The sequence below is a fragment of the Rhododendron vialii genome, chromosome 3a (assembly GCF_030253575.1).
Source record: "Rhododendron vialii isolate Sample 1 chromosome 3a, ASM3025357v1".
In the NCBI taxonomy this organism is placed as follows: domain Eukaryota; kingdom Viridiplantae; phylum Streptophyta; class Magnoliopsida; order Ericales; family Ericaceae; genus Rhododendron; species Rhododendron vialii.
In genome coordinates this window covers 22,233,317-22,253,374 of record NC_080559.1, presented here as the reverse complement: position 1 = coordinate 22,253,374, position 20,058 = coordinate 22,233,317, and the positions used below count along the sequence as shown (strand labels likewise).

Here is a 20,058-nt window from a genome sequence, read left to right as displayed (position 1 = left end):
CATTGAAATGAAGGAACAAGCTGCAGTGTGTCAAATTGTCAAATGACTCAACGAGTTAGGTGGGTGAAAAGTGGAAGTATCAGATGCCAAGAAAATAAGTAGCCAGCTTCTGCATGTGACAGACTATCACATTGGGAGTACAGTTGCGTTCTATTCCTTGCCAGAAAAGTTGGACACAGATTAGATTGGAGACTCACTATTAATGTAGTGTCTAGTCTGTCGACAATACCATCTATTCCTAAAGAGGTTTTTACCATAAACAGCACATCTAGGTGTCTAGAATCTTGTGCTAGTCCATTTGTTGTTTTGTCGTCGTAAATTCGATTTATCACGTGGAAGCATACAAGTTGATTTGGGGTGACGCTCATTAGTCACATCACATGATTTTAGGATATGAGGGTTATGCGTTGATGTAGACTGCAAATTGTTGGGCTACATTTACTAGAGTCGATAGGATTCCACTTGGAAACATTGTTGAGTTGCCACTATATCTGCTCAATGTATAGGCCTTTGGCTTGAACATTGTTTTTTACACTGTTGATAAAGAATTTGCGAGTTTCTCTCTTTTCTCCCTTGTGTAATCAAGGGAAAGAAACCTAAGTAGAATATGTTTGACCCGCACATGATAGGGAATTGCATGTTGAGGGTATAAATAAGTTCAGTCTCTTTCTCTATAACAATTTAAACTTTTATATAAGTTGGTGGTTAGCAATTAGTAAATTTTTAGTTGAGTTGCATGTTTGCATGCTTGTGTGCATGTTAATTTTCCCTATGTTGTTGATTGTAGCAGTGGTGTTCCTTTCCCTGCTGATGGGATGCCATTTGTTGCTCTTCTGATATTCGTCGTGATGATTCCTTTATTTCTCTTGTTTGATACATGTTTCCAATATTTATGGACTTTTTCCTATTTAATTGCATCATTGGGACTATCCTCACTTCTCTCGCTATTATTCGTTTTTGTGATTTCAGCTACTTAATTGCCTCAATGGGTCTTCAATTCTTGTGGAGTTTTGGACTTGTGTGCCTTGATATTCATGCGCTGAGGCTGAAAAGAGACCTGCATAGTCATGTCTTAGTGAGCTTGTTTGTTGTAGGCGATTGGGTAAGTAATTTTACCTCTGAACTTAAGTTGATCATAATTTTAGATACAGCGTGTAATATGATGTGATGAGACCTACTGTGGGTGGACAACTTGAAATCTATCACTCTGCTTGACGTCTTGTTGATATTTAGCAGCACACAACTCAAGTGTATGAATATTTCTAAAACCTCAAGTTTGAGTCTTTGAGATGATCTCTTGGCGATCTCTCCCAAAGTTAGTACCATGGATTCTGCATTAAAAACCTAGTTATGATATTTTTCTCTTTGCAAAATTCCTCCAGGATGTCAATATTGGCATAGTATAAAGTTGAAACCATCATCTCACAACATATTGACGACTGCATTTCATTGTAAGACACGAAACAATGATCACAAAACCATCCGCTCTACCAAGACGACTGCGTTGCATCGTAAGACATGAAACAATGCGCTCTACCAAGGGAATTCTTCATGAATTCCAATTGTGTTTGCTAAGTTTCATGCTTGGATGGCTTTGTTAACTAGGCTTGTGAGAAACTAAGCACATTAAATGGACAATGCATTAGGGTCTTGCCACGAGGAATCGGTATACATTTTGTATTTAGCTACTATGCCGCTGCATAAGGTGATAGTTTCAACTATAATCTTTCCAACTAAGAATCTTTTCTAGAGATGTCAAAGGAAAAAAGTTGTTCTTTGATGTGAACTTAACCAACTAATTGGGCATGACAGGTGACCTCTGTTCTATCACTTGCAGCTGCATGCTCAGCGACTGGTGTGGTTATCCTGCTTAGTAGAGATACAAATTTCTGCTGGGTAGAGAAGCAACTCGCTTGCAGTACGTTCAAAATTTCGGTAGCTTTGGCTTTCGTTTCTTGGTTCCTCCTCGCAATATCTTCTTTTGTCATGTTCTGGCTTCTGGCCTCTGTCTAAAGGATTCGGTTTTTGTGCGTGTGTGCGTGTGTGATCTGCCGTTTAAAGAATTTGTATTGCCGTAGTAACTGAATGCAGTGCATGCTGCTCAGTGTAAATATACTCCTATATTGTAACTACTGAACACATTTACTGGAAATGGTTCATTATTTTCCCCTCCAACATTGCATCAAAATAATGGGTTGGGGCTTGGAAGGCCCTTCCAAAGGGGAAGGGGGTTGGTGTCAATCGAAATCCCCTTATAGAGAAACTTTTGTGTCCAACAACACGTACTTCTTTAGTTGCATGTATGTGTGGGTCAGGCCCTACAACTTGGTGTAGACTTCACATATTTTTGTGGTTGATAGATTTGGGACCAATGGTCCATTGGTCCCGGACAACTGGAAATAAATTTTCAATACCATAAGCTTGGCCTACCATTTCGCGGGTTGGCTAGCCGTGAAGCTCTCTTCGTACTCCTCCCTGGGTCTAGTTTCATTTGAAATACCAGTCCAATCATTTTTTCCTCCTTCTTTCTAAGGCTTATTTTAGTTGGTTTATCATGGAATTTAATGGTCCCACGTGATTTTATAAAGTCGCGATAATGGCAGTCACCCTCACATATAAATCTTGAAAGCTTTGATTAGCAACATTTACACAGGCAATTGAACCAAAAAATCTCAATGTGCTTGTAATACTCTACTTTCCTCTTTGTCTTCTCTCCTTGGGTAAAATTGCTTGTTTTCAAGATAGTAGGCCACATATCTTCTCTCTATTTTCTTGTTCGATGGTTAGAGCGTCCGGATCAGTTTATGCGCATCTCAACTAATCCCATCACAGGTCCGTTCAAAAACAGGCCATTCACGTCACGTCTAGGAAATTCACAAAAATTACTTTCTTGCGGCTTGACCTCAAGAATTGAACTCTAGTCAATTAGGTAGGAAACAAACTCACCAACCGATTGAACTAACTCTTGGGGCTACATTTCATTTGCTAATGGGGCAAATCATTTTATTTAAAATGGTGGGTTTTCCGACCACCTCACGTCAAAATTTGGTGACTGATAAACAATGAAACAAATCTTTGATGTTGGGAGGTGGTTTTCACCCAGGATTCCATGCCTTGATTTGTGCCACAAATGAAGCTTGAGGCATATTGAACATTGGAATCTTTTATTGGAATATCTAGTTAGTGAGAGTTTTGTAATGTTGGCCCCCCAAGAAAAGAGGGAAAAAATGGCATGGCCTGTCCCAAGGAAATGTGATGACAACAAGGTGGGGTTGGACTGAAGCAATAGCAATTCCAATGAAGCGAAACCGGAAAAAAATTGTGGAAACCTCTCCTCTAAGTTGTTCCATTTTAATTGGGCTTCCTGCAAGTGGACGGTGGAATTGAGGCTCCGGTAAACTAGTCCGGACACCTGAAATTATCAAAAATAAAAAAAATAACACAAGAAGAAGAAAAGAAACCGAAAAACATAGTGGAATTAGAAGTCATGAGTAAAAGGCTCTCCAAAGAAAAGGCAGAAGTGCTACGCTATTCAATAAAAGTTTCTGACTAGCCGGCCCGTTTGAGCATTCAGTGGATGTTTAGGCCCTGCGCGTGTCATATAGTTTCCGTCAAAGTCCTTTTTCTTTACACCCACGCGCTTTTAGTTTATGATTAGAAAAAATTATCCAATGCGGATGGAACATTACATTCAAATGTCCCAACTCATGCATCATTGGTTAACATTGTGGGACTTATTACCTTTTGTTAGTGATTTAGTAAACAAATTGACATTTGGCATTTGATAAGTGGTGAAGCATTGTTTGAAAACCACCAAATAATATTTTTAATTATAACTTTTTCTTTCTCTCTTTACAATTGTCACATGTTTACGCGTACACGTACTTGTCCATACATATACATACATAAACATATATAGCTCATATATAGTTAAAATTTGGGATAATGCCAAAACTGTTGTTGTTGGTGCCAAAATTCCAGTGCATAAAAGTCTTGTACATTGCAAATGGTACAAACCTTTTGTGCACTAGAGTTTTGGCGCCAACAAAAACGGTTTTGGCATTATCATTTCCTTAAAATTTTAAACAATTCTAACTTTTGTTGTGCGTATTCAATTTAAAAAAATTTTTTTTTTTCAAAACCTATTCGATGAGATCTTTCAAATAAGATTCATTTTGAATATGAAATTGTGTACACACAAAAAAGTTATTTTATACCACTTAATAAGAATACACACCCCTTTTAAACAATTCACACCCTCTCAAAAGAAAGAATTCACATATTTCAAATGCAGAATTCACACATCAAATGTCACAATTCACTCTCCCAAATATATAATTCACACCCTCCATATAATAGGCAATTCACGACCCCCTCTTATACACAATTCACGACCTCCTATTATACACAATTCACACCCTCTGTAGCAGACAATTCACACCCCTTATTATACACACTTCACACTCTTCAAAGTGAAAGTATTCAAACGCATTAAATGCAGAATTTATACTCCCCCTACACAGTTCACACTCCAAAATGCACAATTCACACCTCATATAACTGACATTTCACACTCCCTTAAATTAATGTTGTACACAATTCACCCTTAAACAACTCACACCCATATAACAGATAATTCATACCCCTTAAACTCATTTTTACGCAATTCACACCCTTAATGACACACAATTCACACCCTAAATGCAGAATTCACACCCCTTATAATAGGCAATTCATACCCCCTATAACAAAAAATTCACATCCCATATAATAGACAATTCACATCCCCTAAAATTGTGTACAAAATGAAAAAAATTCACACTCCTCAAATGTAAAATTTATACCCCCACTATCATACAATTCATACCCCTTATATCATATAATTCACACCCACAAAGAACAGACAATTCACACCCCCTTAAAACTTTTGTTGTACCTAATCACACCCCCTTGTTTTGTATACCTAATCACACCCCCTATTTTATACTCCATCCATCCCAAATTCTTTGTCCAGTCCGCAAAACGGAATGTTAAAAATAATACAATTTTTGCAAGAAAAAATCAAAAGTTTTTCAACAACTTACTAGATATCAATGAGTATTTTTAATTTGTGAAAAAAGTTTGAATTTTTTCTTGAAAAAATTGCATTATTTTTAACACTCCGTTTTGCGGACCGGACAAAAAATTTGGGACGGAGGGAGTACAATTTACACCCGTATACAACAATTTGTACCCCCTGTTATACATAATTCGCACCCATATACAAAAACTCACACCCCCTATAATAGATAATTCACACAAAAAAAGATACAATAATTCACACCCAAAATTTTTTTTTTCTGCACATAATTTCACATTCAATATGAGTCTTATTTGATAGATCTCGTCAAGTAGATTCTAAAAAAATAAATTTTACGAAAAACGGATATATATAGTAAGAGATATTGTATTTTAAAGTTTATAATGCAAAAAGTAAAAAAATACGTCAACATCAAGTACATCCTCAATATGTTCTTTTGTGCATCAGGGCCTATGCGGAAGGACATTTCAATAAACGGTCTGTAAGGGACAAAACACTAAAAGCGGGGCCGGCTTGAAATTTTCCAAAAATAGTTGTCCAATGTACATAACTCATCAATATTCAAAAGAGAACATTTAACACGCTGTCTTATGAAGCAACATCATAATGCATGTGTGTTTTTTCTCTTCTTTTGGTTTTCGTTTTCTTGATGTACCTTTTGTCAAATTATTAATAAAAAAAAAGAGTTTTTAAATATTTATCCTCAGATTTCATCTCACGTAAGTATTAATCTCGGTCATTTTGAACAGTTATGTTTTCATCATTTCATATTGTGAATTACCTATCTTACCCCTTTTTAACAAGATATCTATAAGTGTATGTATTACCTTCCTAAATTAGTGGGAATATTCAACCATATATTTCCTAATTTAGTAGATTCAATTATTTACTAATTTAGTGGGATTGAATTACAATAATTATGGGAGATAATCACAAAAGATAATTTCAAAATTTAAAAAATTCGTAATAATCAAATCCCACCGATTTATTTTTCACCGGTGGAATCGACCATGTTTTTCATGAATTATTTTTTACATTTAATTCATAGAAAATATCTAGAGAAACATGGAATATTACGCAACACGACATATTTCAGAAACATGGAATATTTCAAACTAATCAGAAAAGTGACATATTACAAACTTATCAACTTCAAAAACATGGAATGTTACGTAACCATTACATAATTCAAAACAATAAAAACATAAACTATTTATAACATAAAACATAAAACATTTCAAACCATGATTGATCAGAAACAAGACATATTTCAAACATAAAATCGGCAAAACAACCAAAAAGAACCAATTTAGAACATGACATATTTTAGAACATCAGATCATGAATTCATGAAATCGGCAAAATAACCAAAAAGATCCAATTTCTGCTGTATTACTTATCCATTACATAATTCAGACATATGAAATATTTCGAACCATGATTGATCAAAAACATGGCATAGTTTGAACATGAATTCATGGAATCGGCAAAACAATATAAAAGAACCAATTTAGAACATGAAATCATGAATTTGTAGATTCGGCAAAACAACCAAAAAGAACCAATTTCTGTTGCACTAGTTAGATCTGCCGAAAACAAGCCTCGTCCAAATGGGTTTCGCCACCCGATCAGATTCATGGAGGTGGGGCTGAAAAGGCAGAATAATCCACCAGAATCCAGAGTCAATTGGGACTACTCTTCCAATTGCACTCTCGCCGAAATCTGCTACTACAATTTCTGTTTTACGAATTGGGTCATGAAGAACTCTACTATTAAACAAAGACCCATTCTTGAGTTCCAGTTTCATGTTAAATGAGACTAACACGTACAACAACAAAGATTGCCGGTCGTCGGTAGACGTGAGACCAGTAGAGGTGGCGAAGACGACGGAATTGATGGCGGCTTTCCAGTCAGTGTCTCCGTCTTCCTCCCGCTGCTGCTGCTGCCAACACTGCTACTCTGCCGACGTGGATGCGGCATACAATGACAGGAGTGCGAGTGACGAGGACTGTATGTGGAGGACGTCGGTGGGATGCGCGACGGGGATGGGGGACGAACTTGCGACGAGGATGGCCATCGAAGGGGTGGGAGATGGTTTGTGTAGATAAATCTGTTTTGAATTTGGTGATATTGGAAAGGGGTTTGTCCCCATGGGAATAGTTGCACCAGATAAGGAAATCCTAAAATTTTGGCAAAATTTTAGGAATTGAATGGTCGCCTATTCTTTCGTGGGATGGGAGGTGTTATTTTTCAATCCCAAATTTTTGTGATATAGAGAGAGAGAGAGAGAGAGAGAGTGTGTGTGTCCCCTTCTTATAAGGACTACCTTATTTTAATAAAATGCGGACCTCCCTTTTCCGATCGGGTTTCAATGATCCGAGCCGCTCAATGTGTTCAGAACGTGATTTTAAGGGTACCCGCAAGAAATCAGCAAAAAAAAAGACCAAAAAGGGCTTCATCCGAGCAGTTTTTGTTTATTTTTTATCTAACGGTTCAAATAACAACTGCTCAAATCAAGCCCTTCCCGGTCATTTTTTTTGCCGATTTCTCGCGGGTACCCTTAAAATCACGTTCTGAACACATTGAGCGGCTCGAATCATCAAAATTCAATCGGAAAAGGCGAGAAATGGAAAGTCCGCATATAAGGTCCTCATTTTAAGGTCCTTACCTGAAGATTTCTGTATATATATATATATATATAGGGCACTTCCGGTATTAAAAAGGAGTGAGGATGAAAATATAAGTGTTAAAATTGAGCAGGATGAAAACCTACAAAGAGTGGGTTCTGAGGATGATTCTTTAAGTACCCAAAAAAAAATTGCCGATAAAAAAAAACATTTAAATTTGGCAGATTAAAAAATTTCGAAGATTTAGTTGGACTTGTTCTAAGGGCTTTGAAATTACCCGGGAAGAAAACAAACTCTACATTGTACAAATTTTGGACAATGGATGATACTATGGTATCCCCGGTCATTTTGGGGACACCGTAATTTTTGGCATAATTTCACCATTATGAGCATAATTAAAACTCATTACAAGCATAACAGAATCCAAACAATGCATAACCAAGGAATATCCAAATAACCAATCAAGGCATAACCAAACTTAACCAAGGCGCCTTGTAATGGTTTTGTTATGCTTGTAATGGATTTTGGTTATACTTATAATGATTTTGTTATGCCAAAACCTCAAAATGACCGGAGACACCGAAGTCATTCCCAACAAAATGCTATTCTGGAAATGCATGTTACAAAATCCAACCTCTATAACTTAACAAAAGATAAAGAAAAAAAAAAACAAGCCATCAATTATTTCTACATAGTACACACACTAAAGATTACAGCTCAAGCCACTGATCATAACCAAACACTCTCATAACAAACATTGGCCCTTCAGAAATGTAGCTACTAGCTTTTCCACCATCTAACAACTGGGCAATCTTCTACATTTGAAAATGGATCAACACATCCAAATTCAACACAAAAGAAGTTACTATTCCTCACAGCATACCTTTACATGACTATCTCTGGCTTCAAAATGCTGGATTTAATTTCTTTGTGTGGCAAAACAACACCCCCATTGCTATAAATCTCATCGCAGACATGAACATCCTCACCGAGTATGGTCATGTTCTCCACCCGGGCCCACTGCCCTACAGTAGAGTGCCAACCGATGATACTACTGGAAATGCATGCATGTTTCTTGACACGTACCCCACGCATGATCGTGCAGCGGGAGAGTCTAACTCCTGACTCGACTACACAGCCTGGTCCAATCGCAACATCAGGCCCAATCAAACACCCTTCTCCGATTTTCGAGGTCTCATCCACCAGAACGTTTCCAACAATGTGGGCTCCAACAGCCAATTTAGATGAAGATTTCTTTCTCAAGGAGTCTAGGTAAAGTCTGAGGCCGGTAATGTAGTCTCTTGGTTGCCCAATGTCCATCCAAAAGCCTGGTAGAACCATGGCGTAAAGCTTTTTCTCTGCTGCAATTTTTGGGAATACCTCCTTTTCGATTGAGGTGGGCCTCAGTTGAATATGATCAAGAACAGATGGGTCCAGCAAGTAAATCCCGGCATTTATCTTGTTACCCACGAATATTTTGGGTTTTTCTACAAATTTCTCAACTTGTCCAGTTGATTCTTCCATGACAACCACACCGTATTTTGATGGCTCATCAACCTGTATCAACAACCAAAGAGTTACAAAATGTCCTAAAAAGAGAAATCCAGGAATAACTGATAACGGGAAATGTTTTACCTTGGTTACCATTATGGAAGCTTCACCTCCATGGGATTTGTGGAATTTGATAATCTCTTTGAATGGGTATTCACTAATAACATCACTGTTAAGAACAAAAAATGGCTCACCAGAATCATCTATCAGTTTGTCCCTAGCCAGAGCCAGAGGGCCTGCAGTGCCAAGTGGCTCGGTCTCTTGTGAGCAGGTGATCTTTATTCCAAGTTTTGTCTCAAATTCCTTTAAGAAGTTCAACATCACCTGCAGAAACAAGTGTTTTTTTCCAAACCGTGAGAAAGTTCTGCAAATAATATCACATTAGCAATGTCTAAGCACCACATTAATGTTGTTGAAGTAACGAGGGCCACTGAATTTCACCTCTGGTTGGTAATTGATAGCTAGAACAACTTCAGTCACTCCAACAGCCTTTAGAGCCTCAATCTGTTAAAATAGAAACACAGATCATATACACACATAGTAAGCAGTTACATGCGCCTATACAAAGGGGAGAAGGGAAGGAAGCTCGGCAGTTGGGACAATTTTTACAGCACAAGAATCAGAAAAAGGTTCTAGCGTATATAGATGTGTGCATACTGCATATAAAAGAAGGTTTTTACTAAGAATTTCACTGGTACCAAAAGTTAAACATATGATTATTTAACAAACAAATAACTCCCCTATAATACATAAGTCAAAGATTGATTATCATCAATAAACAAAGATTGACTGCAAAATTCAAGAAATAAGACGTATCAAGGCACAAGCTTAGGATTTGGAACCTCTAGAGAATTTTACAGGAACTACCCATTTCGCCATTGGGGACTTAAAAAGAAGAATAAATAAGCAAAAGAAACTTTAGAAAGGAAACCAGAATTACTATGAGCATTCTTGATCCTACAAGTACCATTTATCATATATGAGGAAAAGTCAGAGAAACAAAGACTGACTAACAAGATCTTACCTGATGTAGGATCATGGGCTTGTTAGCAAAATCAACAAGGGGCTTTGGAACACTAAGCGTCAATGGTCTCAGCCGAGTACCGAAACCTCCAACTAGAATAAGAGCCTTCATTGTGAGATGCCCTGCTAATCCCATTCATTAAACGGTCAGAATCTACCACAAGTTTATCACAAACTAACAAACAGCACAAAAGTAGAAGTTCGTCATTTCATTAGCAGATCCAAAGTGCTGCAGTAAATGTGAGAATCACCAGAATTTAAGAAGCCTGTAGTTCCCGAAAAACTTGCTCTAAATGGATGCTCCCCCAACAGAAAACAAAGTAAATGAAAGCTCAACCACATCATCAGGTTGAGTTTGGCGATTCTTGTTTTCAGTACTCCATGTTCCCAACAAGGCAACAACATAGACCATTTGATCATCTCTCTTTATTTTACAACGAATACCAGTCTCTCTCGATAGCTAAGTTCATAGCATGAGCCAAAATGGAGTTTTGGATTTAACTGTATGAAAAGAGAGTGAAAAGGGGATCTTTTTAAGTCTCTCCTATCCATCACTCCAAGAAGTCAGAACTAATTACCACAAGTTCTCTCATGGCGGCAGCAAGTCCATCGATGAAGATTTGGCCGGCAATATCCCAAATACAGCGATACGCAAGAATCCATTAAACCGTATACCATCTGAGTTGCTTTTTTGAATTTAGTTTTGATCATAGCTGTCGGACCGTTTGTCCACCATCCCTCCTAAAACCAATTGGTGGTGGTGGTAGAAAGGGTTTCAATTAAGTCTTTTATGGTATTCGACATCGCACTCGCAAATCTGATTTTAGAGCGGTGCAGGGAGTGACACTGTGTAACCAAATCATGGGCCACTCCGGGCCCAACAATAGCTAAAGCCAATTGCAACTAAAGGATATGTTGCAGATTGGAAAATAAAACAAGTGGAGGCTCTCACAGACGAAGTAACGTTCAAGAAGTTTTCTTCCTTCTAACCTTGTTGATTTATACATTCAGATTAATCATCCCAAAACTGAGGATAAAACAAAAAGCTAATTTTATAGAAAACCCTCTAAGGACGTAAAAAATAATGCACGTACATAGAAGAAAAGCACAATTTATAGGAATTATTTCAACTAAATTAAGCAAAATGGAGTTCATATTTTGGCGACATTCTCAAAGTGCTCTTGAATCATGCACAAAGCGCAGAAAATAGGTCAGTCAAAGAGATTAAACCGATCAAATTTAGTTCAAAGAACCAATGAACAAAACGCGTATTAAGAGCATGATTACAAGATAATTTACCTTAGATCCGAAGGTGTAGTGAGTTAAAAGGAAACGGGGACGAGCAAGCTTCAACAAATGATTCTGACTCGGACGAGTCAGAATTTCCCTCGCTCTCTCTTTCTCTCTCTCTCTCTCTCTCTCTCTAACCCAACGGTATCCACCGGGGGTCTTTTGGGAGTTGTTCGAAGGGCGTCGGTGGAAACGAGCCTTCAACGCAAATATGGAATCACAGGTAGATATGCTATATATAGAGCTTGATGTGCGTGTGCTCATAATTTTAACCAAAGCGGACTTGAAAATTATTAATGACAGAAAATACAAGTCGTGGAAGTGAGGGGGTACACGTCTCGTCACGGAGACGCATCTAGGCTTCGGCTTATGGGCAAGTGTAGTTTCGAGTTTTTTTTTTTTTCAAATTTCGATATTAATATTAGTTATATTTTGCTCAAAAACATAAATATTGTGTTTTATATTAGTCTATTAGATGTTATTTAGATATTTAAATATTTTACAATGTGTCCATTTAGGATTCCAAAACCCAACATCTCTCTTTGCGCACGATTTCTCGTAAGTTTTTCCTTCAGTTATTAGTCTTATTTTTCTTTTTATTCCTCTCACTCATTACCCATAAAACTTCCTTTAAAACCTCAACCAAAAAAACTAAGATTTCCGAACCTTGAAATTTCAAAATCTTGTTCTTTATAGTTTGACCCTTGCGTTTAGAAAATCCTAGTTCCGTCCCTACGTCTGAATAGGGTAAGGCTCTTGATCTCGAAATGTACATATGATCAATAAGAATAAATTTGAATATAAAATATAAATGTAGGAGTATTTTTTTTCCCTTTTGAAAAAAAATGTATGGCAAGTGGAGTGAAATGCATTTGGTGTTTCTCTTATACTCTAATGCACATGAGCAGGAATCGATTCTCGTAAGCACTCATTGATAAGCCCTAAATAGTGTAAATATTCGGGCTTATCTCCCTTCGTTCTGCCGCACTTGCATGCATATTTGCTTGTTTTTGTTTGATATTGCGTGCAAGGTGCGCTTTTATTGATCGATAGGTGAGTGGAGCAAAAAGGAGTGTTTCCAAAGCTTCCAATAATCTTTGGAGGTGTACTTTAGCATGTGAGAAACCTCTAGAAGTCATTCCGAGTCCCAAACGAAGTATCCAAAGCATGGAGGAAGACTCGGAGCATCCCAAAGGCCAAAAAGAGCAGCAAAGCAAACTGCATAATCCAGCAAGCACTAGGATCGATCCCCCGGTCCCTAAGGATCGATCCCCCAGCCAACCGCCAGATCCAGATCCTTCAGGGATCGATCCCCCTTTCTCCAGGGATCGATCCCCCTTTCTCCAGGGATCGATCCCATGTCCTGCGCGAACATTTTAATGGCATTTTTGTAAAGGGGTATATATACCGGCCTTAGCCTGATTTTAGAGCATTCGTTTCGAAGCTTTTCGTCTTCATTAAAATTGTAAGGAATTCTCTCCTCTTCAAGAATCTTGCGTTTATTTCAAGTTTAATCAATGTTTAGTATTTCCCTTATCTTTACCCTTACTCATTCAATGTCTTCTTTTGATATGTGTGAGTAGTGTAACAAGGTTAAGTTGTGGAATGGTTAACATCCCGTAACCATGGGTGTTTCTTGTTCTTCTCTTGAAAATTTCGTTTTTAAAGCTTAAGCATGTGTTAGGGTTAATTTTATATACCAAAACTTAGAGGTGTTAACCTCTTTAATCAAATGTAGGTAAGGGTTAGACTACTTGTCACATTTGAGACTTAGAGCTATGTCCCTCTAAGTGTTTGTTTAAATGTCTCAAAAGAATCCTAGACATGCTTAACACCCTTGTTAAAAAGAGAAGAATCAAGCTTACCTTTGTGTTATGGGTGTTGACTATCCCTAAGTCTAGCCTTTAGTTTAATCTCCAATTAAAAAGTCGTAGTTAGGTTAAATAGCCATTTACTAAATCTCTCAGTTGGCCGTCTCAAAGCCAAATTTTGTTAACGGTCCTAACACTAAAATCTCTACGCAAGCAAACTTCCAAACGAGTTATGGACGCACTCCCTGTGGATTTGACTTTGAACTTCTAGGTATTATGCTTTCAACCGACCTAGCTCTACGCTTAGAGTATTCTTATTACAACACACATTAAGGTTGCAAACACTCGTTTCCCTCTCCCAAAGTCCCTAGGATAGAGTAGATTAAGATTAACAAATGACAAAAAAGAAAAAGAAATGTATGCATAAATTTGAATATAATGGACGTTAACTGGACACAAGATTCCGAGTTGTGTCCCAAAAAGTTGTTCAATCCACAAAATGACCACTTAAAATACAAAAATACTAGGTGCACAATCATCGAAACACAACTCCTCACGTACACATGAGTCACACATGTTAAATGTGTGTGAAATCCATGTAAATGGCACATAAAATATCAAACTTTTTTTGGCCATAAATTAAAAGGCACATTGTAAATGGCACAACATTCTTAAAAAAATGAAGGGTTATTGACCTAGACACTTCTCCACGTTTATCCGTTTTTCACAGTCATCCCCTTTACGAATTTTCGCTACGGCGAGACCTCTTCATTAAAAGTTTTTTGTCCCGTACACTCTTTCCGTTAGAGTTCCGTCAAATTCTGTTAATTTTTTTACTCAAATTATTTCAAAAGTAATAAAATATTCCAATATTACCCGCAACCACGTTTCCTCTCCTCCCTCAATCCTTCCTTCCTCCCAGCAAACCATAACAGCATCACAGATCACCACCGACCACTCCTTGACCGTCGCCGACAACCGGCGACCACCTCTTGACCTCTGGATTTTTGCATTTGCCAAACACACCTTGCTTTTCTTGCAGTTCTCATCTCTCGTTGTTTCACCGCTTCATATGGAGATATCACTCATTCACAGTGAAAAAAACCCACTGTTTTTTGCTTCTCTTACAATTGAACTGAAGTAAGTAAACAAATTCTTGATCTAAAAGAGTACCAAAACAGGGATTGATTCAATCCCTGGATATAATTAGAGCCAAGAACGGAGAAAAGAAGCTTTGTTTTGCTCAACACAACAAGAAAGGGGTCCTTTATTTTACTTGGTAATGAAGAGAAAACAATTGAAATAAAGAAGGAAATCAGAGCTTCTTGACTTTTTGGTTTCTGGGTAATGAAACACGAATCTATTTCTGGTGAACCAGCTCTCGTTCGTCCCCTCGTCCTCTGCCAATAACTCAGTAAATCTGTGTCCGAGATCAAGCAGAAATCAACCCAATCTAGCGAAATCATCTGTTTAGGGTATGAAATCAGTCGAACCAGGTCAGATTGAGTCTCAATTAGGTAGAAATGGCCTCGATTAGGGTTTGCAAACATATCAAATGGAGTTGAACCCTTCAGCTCTGGTTCGAACATATACGTTCAAAATGACTGAATCAGGTTCGAAAATAGCTGGGTTGAGTCGCACGACCTTCCAATCCAACCCAGCAACCACCACCGACCTCTAACCTCATCTCGTTTATGGCCGCTGATGAACCAGTCGCTCTTTCATCCAACCCATCTTCTCCTCCTCCTCCTCCTCCGTCCCCAAATGCACCCCCACTGGGCTCCTCCGTTATCCCAATTTCAAACCCACAATATTAACAAACCCACCATCAGATTAAACTTGAAAACGAAAAAACAAAAATCGAACCCTATAAAGAAATGGCGTGAAATTGGGCATCGGAGGAGGTGCAGCGATGGCGGATTGCAGAGGAGGAGGCGGTTTAGGTGGTCTCCGAATTGGAGGAAGTGCAGCAATGGATGTTAGTGGTGCTAGTTGTGGTGGTTGATGAGTTTGAGCTCATGCTCTGTAAATCTTTGGCGAGGTCGTGGGCCAGAGCTCCATTGTTGTGTGTGTGTGTGTGTGTGAGAGAGAGAGAGAGAGAGAGAGAGAGAGGGGTTTGCCATAATTGGCGTGAAATTGGGGGTAAAAGTTGAGAAATTTTTCAGTGCCGGGTGGGCATGGCCACATGGTGCCGAGCACGCATTTCGGTCGTTCAAATGTGTTTTAGACAGTCCAGATCTGTTTGGACTTGAGGCAGTGTTTTGGTAATTTCATACTTAAAAATTACCCGAACAAATCTGGGCCGTCCAAACCACGTTTGGATGACCGAAATGGTGCTCGGCACCACTTGGCCTGTGCCCACCCTGCACCGATAAACTTCTCGAAAAAATTTGGGAATTCTATTCTATTTACAGAGTTCTTAAAAAAAGTATTTTTTCAAAAAGAAGTAATTTTAAGCTCAAAAAACATATGTTTATGCAAATAATTTTCTTACAAATATGAATCTTGTTTGATAGATTTTATTGAGATCTTTTAAACGGTGCAAAAAAAATTGAAAAATTATTTTTCATTTTCGTTATATTTGAGTTTGAAATTACTTTCTTTTTAATTTTTAAAAAATAAGGTTTAGAAAGAAAGCGGAACGGGACCTAACTGTGGGTATATATGTAAGGGTAAATTGGTCTTTTTACTAATTTCGTCCAACGGAGTTAGGTCCTCCAAACATAAACTTTAATGAGGAAGTCTAGCCGTAGCGAAAATTCGTGGAGGAAATGGCCGTGAAAAACAGGTAAATGTGGAGGAGTGTCTACATAAATAACCCAAAAATGAAAGGACTCAAAGAATTTAGAAAATTATGATCATCATTCATTACAAACCAGATCATTTGTAAAGGTGAGTTTATTTAGAAGATTGAATCATAATGAATTGATTAATTTGAACGGATTTCAAATATAAATTATCTGATTTACTAATAGAAATCTTTCACGGTTACCTCCCGTAGGATTTTAGGCTGTGTCTAGTCTCAATGTAGCTAAAAATCCTTTTCGATCAGATAATAGCTATAGCCTACATAAGCTATTGTCTCATCGACTAACTAATCAAACGTGAGCCCTTAGTAAGCGGATTTCAACATTAGTTTATCTTTTAAATGGGATTGTAAGTACAACGATTAGTTACTCAAATAACCAAATGCGCAAATGTAAAGTACACCCAAATTCAAAAAACAACATATGCTTGTCGAATGGCCAACAAAGATAATTCGGAACTTATGGTTCTAAAAGCAGGACTTGGGCAAGTTTGGCCCAGGTGCATGAAGAAATTGGAGAAATCTAGTGGTGGTTGTTGGCTTAACGAACAAAGGGCTACTGTTTTTATCGCATGGGACCAAGGGATTTTTGTTGGTCCTATGTTATACCGCAGTTGCTTTTATGTGTGTGACCAGTGACGGAGAGAGCTAAGGACCAATGGGGACCTTGGGTACTGGCTCCCCCTGTTTTTTTTTTTTTTCAATCGTTAGAACCACCTTTTGGTAGGGATGTGTTACCAAAATTCTTGTTTTCTCTCCAATCGACGGAGAATCGACGGGAGATTGTATCGTAAGTTTGCTGGAATGTGGGTGTAAAAAGTGGAGTTTGGTTCCTTGCTGTATTTCAGGACTTTTTTGGAAACAAACAATGAAATGGATGAAGTATAGAAGAAGATTAACAAAATTGACTTTATTAACCTCCAAAGTAGAAGAACAATCAATCGAGATGATTGAGTGAGCAATTACAAGTTAACTCTACTCCTAGAAAAGAAAAGATAAAGGCCTGATTGGCGTTGTTTGTGTGTGTTGAAACTGCTACTAACTTGTACTTAAATAGGCCTCCCTGAATTTGAAGTCAAATCTTCCCTCCAAAGTAGCAGTTGAAAAACTCCCTCGAATTCTGATGAAGAACCTTCTCCAACTGCCGATCATGCCCACGTCAGGAAAACTGTTTTGTAAATTGCGGTTAACATCCTCTTTAATCGTGGAAACATGGGACTTAATTCCTTTTGACACCTGTCACCTGATCGACGGTCCAAAGGGTCATAGGAATGCGCCACGTGTAGGCCAATCGACGGACAAGACTTTTTATAGTTTCATCATCGATTTACTTCCATTCTAAATTATTAAGGTGAGTCCATTCTATTCTTTTATTTGCCCATATTTACCATTGCCACGTGTCGCCCAATCGACGGGTAAAAAGGAATTCTCAGTTATAGTACAAACAATGCCTCCCTTATTTGTTTGAGTTAAAATCATTTAACTCGAAAAAATAATTCCTTTACCTTTTTCAAAAGGCGTGATTAACACACGGGGTTCTCCCAACGTATATATACCCTTTCTTTTATAAAAATTTAGGGCACCGTTACAAACCATCAACTCCGGAATCGAAGGCGCCCAGAAAAGCTCTTCAAAGCAAAGCGATGGCTTCCAAAGCTTCTTCCAAGTCATCGACTCATCGGTCAACTAAGAAGAAAGAATCGAGTTCTCAGAAAACTGAAACCCCAACAGAGACCTATCTTCCAAGGTACCCTCAATGCCTAAGGGAGGCACCTCAGTTACCTCTTTATTTTATTTCTGTAGTCAATTACCCCTCCAAATTCATATTGGGTCCTATTTACTCTCCAAACTCCCCTGACTCTCTACCGACATATTATCCAGTGAATTTCAACGAACCTTTGCTCCTTTCGCTCCCAGGTCTCCATCGTACTGGTTGGAATACCAGAGGAACAATTCGATCATGGCCCACTGTGTTCCCATCTTGGACAAAGTGGGTTGATCGTATGAAGAGATACTTACATCTCTCGTGGCACGCAATGGGAATTTATGAAGCTATAGACCTATCTACACAGGCCTTTGAATTTAACCCTAATTTGATTGCTGCTGCTGCTTGTTTTTGGTCTGTTTCATCCAACGCTTTTGTTTTTCCAAATGGCCCCGTGAGTCTCACCGTTTTGGACATCATTCATTTGACTGGCCTATCGAGTATGGGTGCAGAAGTTAATGCTGCCTTGGATCATCAACCTTGTGATCCACCGTTTGAGGTCTCTGATAACTCATGGAGTTATGCATATTTTATATTCATTTTTTATACTTTTGATCTCAGAGAGCCATCATTTACTGAAAAATCAGCATTTTACTTGTATTGGCTCAACAAATATGTGCTATGTGTGTCTGGTTTGAAGATTACCAAGGAATATTTTCGCGTACCCATTTGCTTAGCTCAAGATGCAAAGCTTGCATTAGCTCCCTTTGTGCTAGGGACATTGTATAAAGGATTGTAGACATTCACACAGAATAAAATCACCTGTAATTGTGGTGGTCCCTTCTGGATTCTTCAAGCATGGCTGTATGCCTATTTTCCATTTCTTAAGCCCACGAGTTATTATCCGAAGAGGAAAGATGGGGGAGAATGCTTGAGCTATGCGGAATACTTTTTAGCCCATGAACCCAAACATGAGGACTCATCTTTTAAGAGGTACTTCAAGGCTTTTTATAGCCCTGTTTTTGAAGAATTACCTAATTGGCTCCCCTTTAAGGACTGCCATTACTCAGCATCACAAAGGATAGAACCCATCCTCAAATTTCTAGTTCCAGCTCAAACGGTCAATGAATTTTGGGCTAGTATCTTGATCTCGAGGTTCCTGTCGATAGGATTCTCTCCATCAACTACACGCTTCTCCAACTGTAGTTTCGAAGTTTATATGCCAAATCAGTGTGCTAGACAGTTTGGCTTGGCGCAGGGAATCCGTGTCCCTCATACTCATCCAAGGATTAAGGATTTGGCCAAAACAAAGCCAAATGTAACTCAAACTTCCTTGATTACGGAACTAATTGGTCAATTTCAAGGTATCAAGGCCAATTTCCAACTTGCGAGTTTTGTGGCCGATCCTTCTTTCACTTCAGAATTTAAGCTGTTTTGGGATTGTATCAAGCCTACCATATTCAACAAAGAATTGAGTAACTGTCTTTTGAGACTTGACCCTGAAGATTCCTTGCCAGGTATCCTCAATTATGTTTATGAAATCATCCCTCACTTAGTAATCACGATGGTTATAATCTTACTAATGATTTCTCATACATTCAGTTTCTAAGAAGGTTCCTGTCTCTAAACCAAGAGGTCCAAGAGGTGAAGATAAAGGGAAGCAACCTGAGATTTTACCTCCATCTAAGAAAAAAACCAGGAGCTCTCAAGTCCAGGGTACATTGTGAGATCCCCCACTTATGGCAGATGCAATGAAAGGACTTAACTTACCCGATCGACAAACAAGTCTGTCAGAAATAGCTGAAGACTCAAAGATATTGGTAACATTTAAAAGGGTAAGAATCTCATTTTTTCTGCTAATTTATTGGACTTTAGATATCATGTATCAGTCCTTTATTGATTCATTTCTTTTCTTTTACATTTAGAAAACAAGAAGAAAACTTCACCTGGCACCTCAATCAGATGATGAAGGTGAAAAAGACAAAGGTTCGATTATAAAGCTGTTAACTCCTGTCAATTCCTCTTTTGTCAATAAACTTGATCTCTCATTTAATACCCTTTCACCTTTAAATGTCCAGCATCAATTTCGGATGAAGGTGCCAAAATTTCTGACATGGGAGACAATTCAGCTTTTCCAGAGGTTTTACCATTTGATCCTATTACTG

General features: G+C 38.2%; 2 protein-coding genes across 7 annotated transcripts in view; one reads left to right on the top strand and one right to left on the bottom strand.

Moving 5' to 3' along the window:
• LOC131320459 (CASP-like protein 5B2) overlaps nucleotides 1-20,058 on the top strand; it is an 85,836-nt gene that overhangs the window by 1,228 nt on the left and 64,550 nt on the right. The window contains exons 2-4 of one of the 3 annotated variants that reach the window (XM_058351178.1): nucleotides 970-1,102; nucleotides 1,813-2,035; nucleotides 6,661-6,672. In XM_058351178.1, coding sequence (XP_058207161.1) covers nucleotides 970-1,102; nucleotides 1,813-2,013 — 334 coding nt within the window. In that variant the 3' untranslated portion in view covers nucleotides 2,014-2,035; nucleotides 6,661-6,672. Of the gene's footprint in view, nucleotides 1-969; nucleotides 1,103-1,812; nucleotides 2,176-6,660; nucleotides 6,673-20,058 lie in introns of those variants that run through there. The other 2 variants (XM_058351177.1, XM_058351179.1) reach the window with 2 other exon arrangements.
• LOC131320456 (mannose-1-phosphate guanylyltransferase 1-like) lies at nucleotides 8,293-11,868 on the bottom strand. Of its 4 annotated transcripts, none has more exons than XM_058351175.1 (5): nucleotides 11,581-11,868; nucleotides 10,283-10,407; nucleotides 9,700-9,762; nucleotides 9,343-9,582; nucleotides 8,293-9,264 (listed from the first exon to the last, which is right to left on the bottom strand). In XM_058351175.1, the coding sequence occupies exons 2-5, from the start codon at nucleotides 10,391-10,393 to the stop codon at nucleotides 8,593-8,595; spliced, it is 1,086 nt and encodes a 361-aa protein (XP_058207158.1). In that variant the 5' UTR covers nucleotides 10,394-10,407; nucleotides 11,581-11,868; the 3' UTR covers nucleotides 8,293-8,592. The 4 variants fall into 4 exon arrangements, with proteins under 4 accessions (XP_058207158.1, XP_058207157.1, XP_058207155.1 ...); XM_058351174.1 differs by having other exon boundaries at nucleotides 10,283-10,404; nucleotides 11,581-11,851; XM_058351172.1 differs by having other exon boundaries at nucleotides 8,293-9,582; nucleotides 10,283-10,404; nucleotides 11,581-11,777.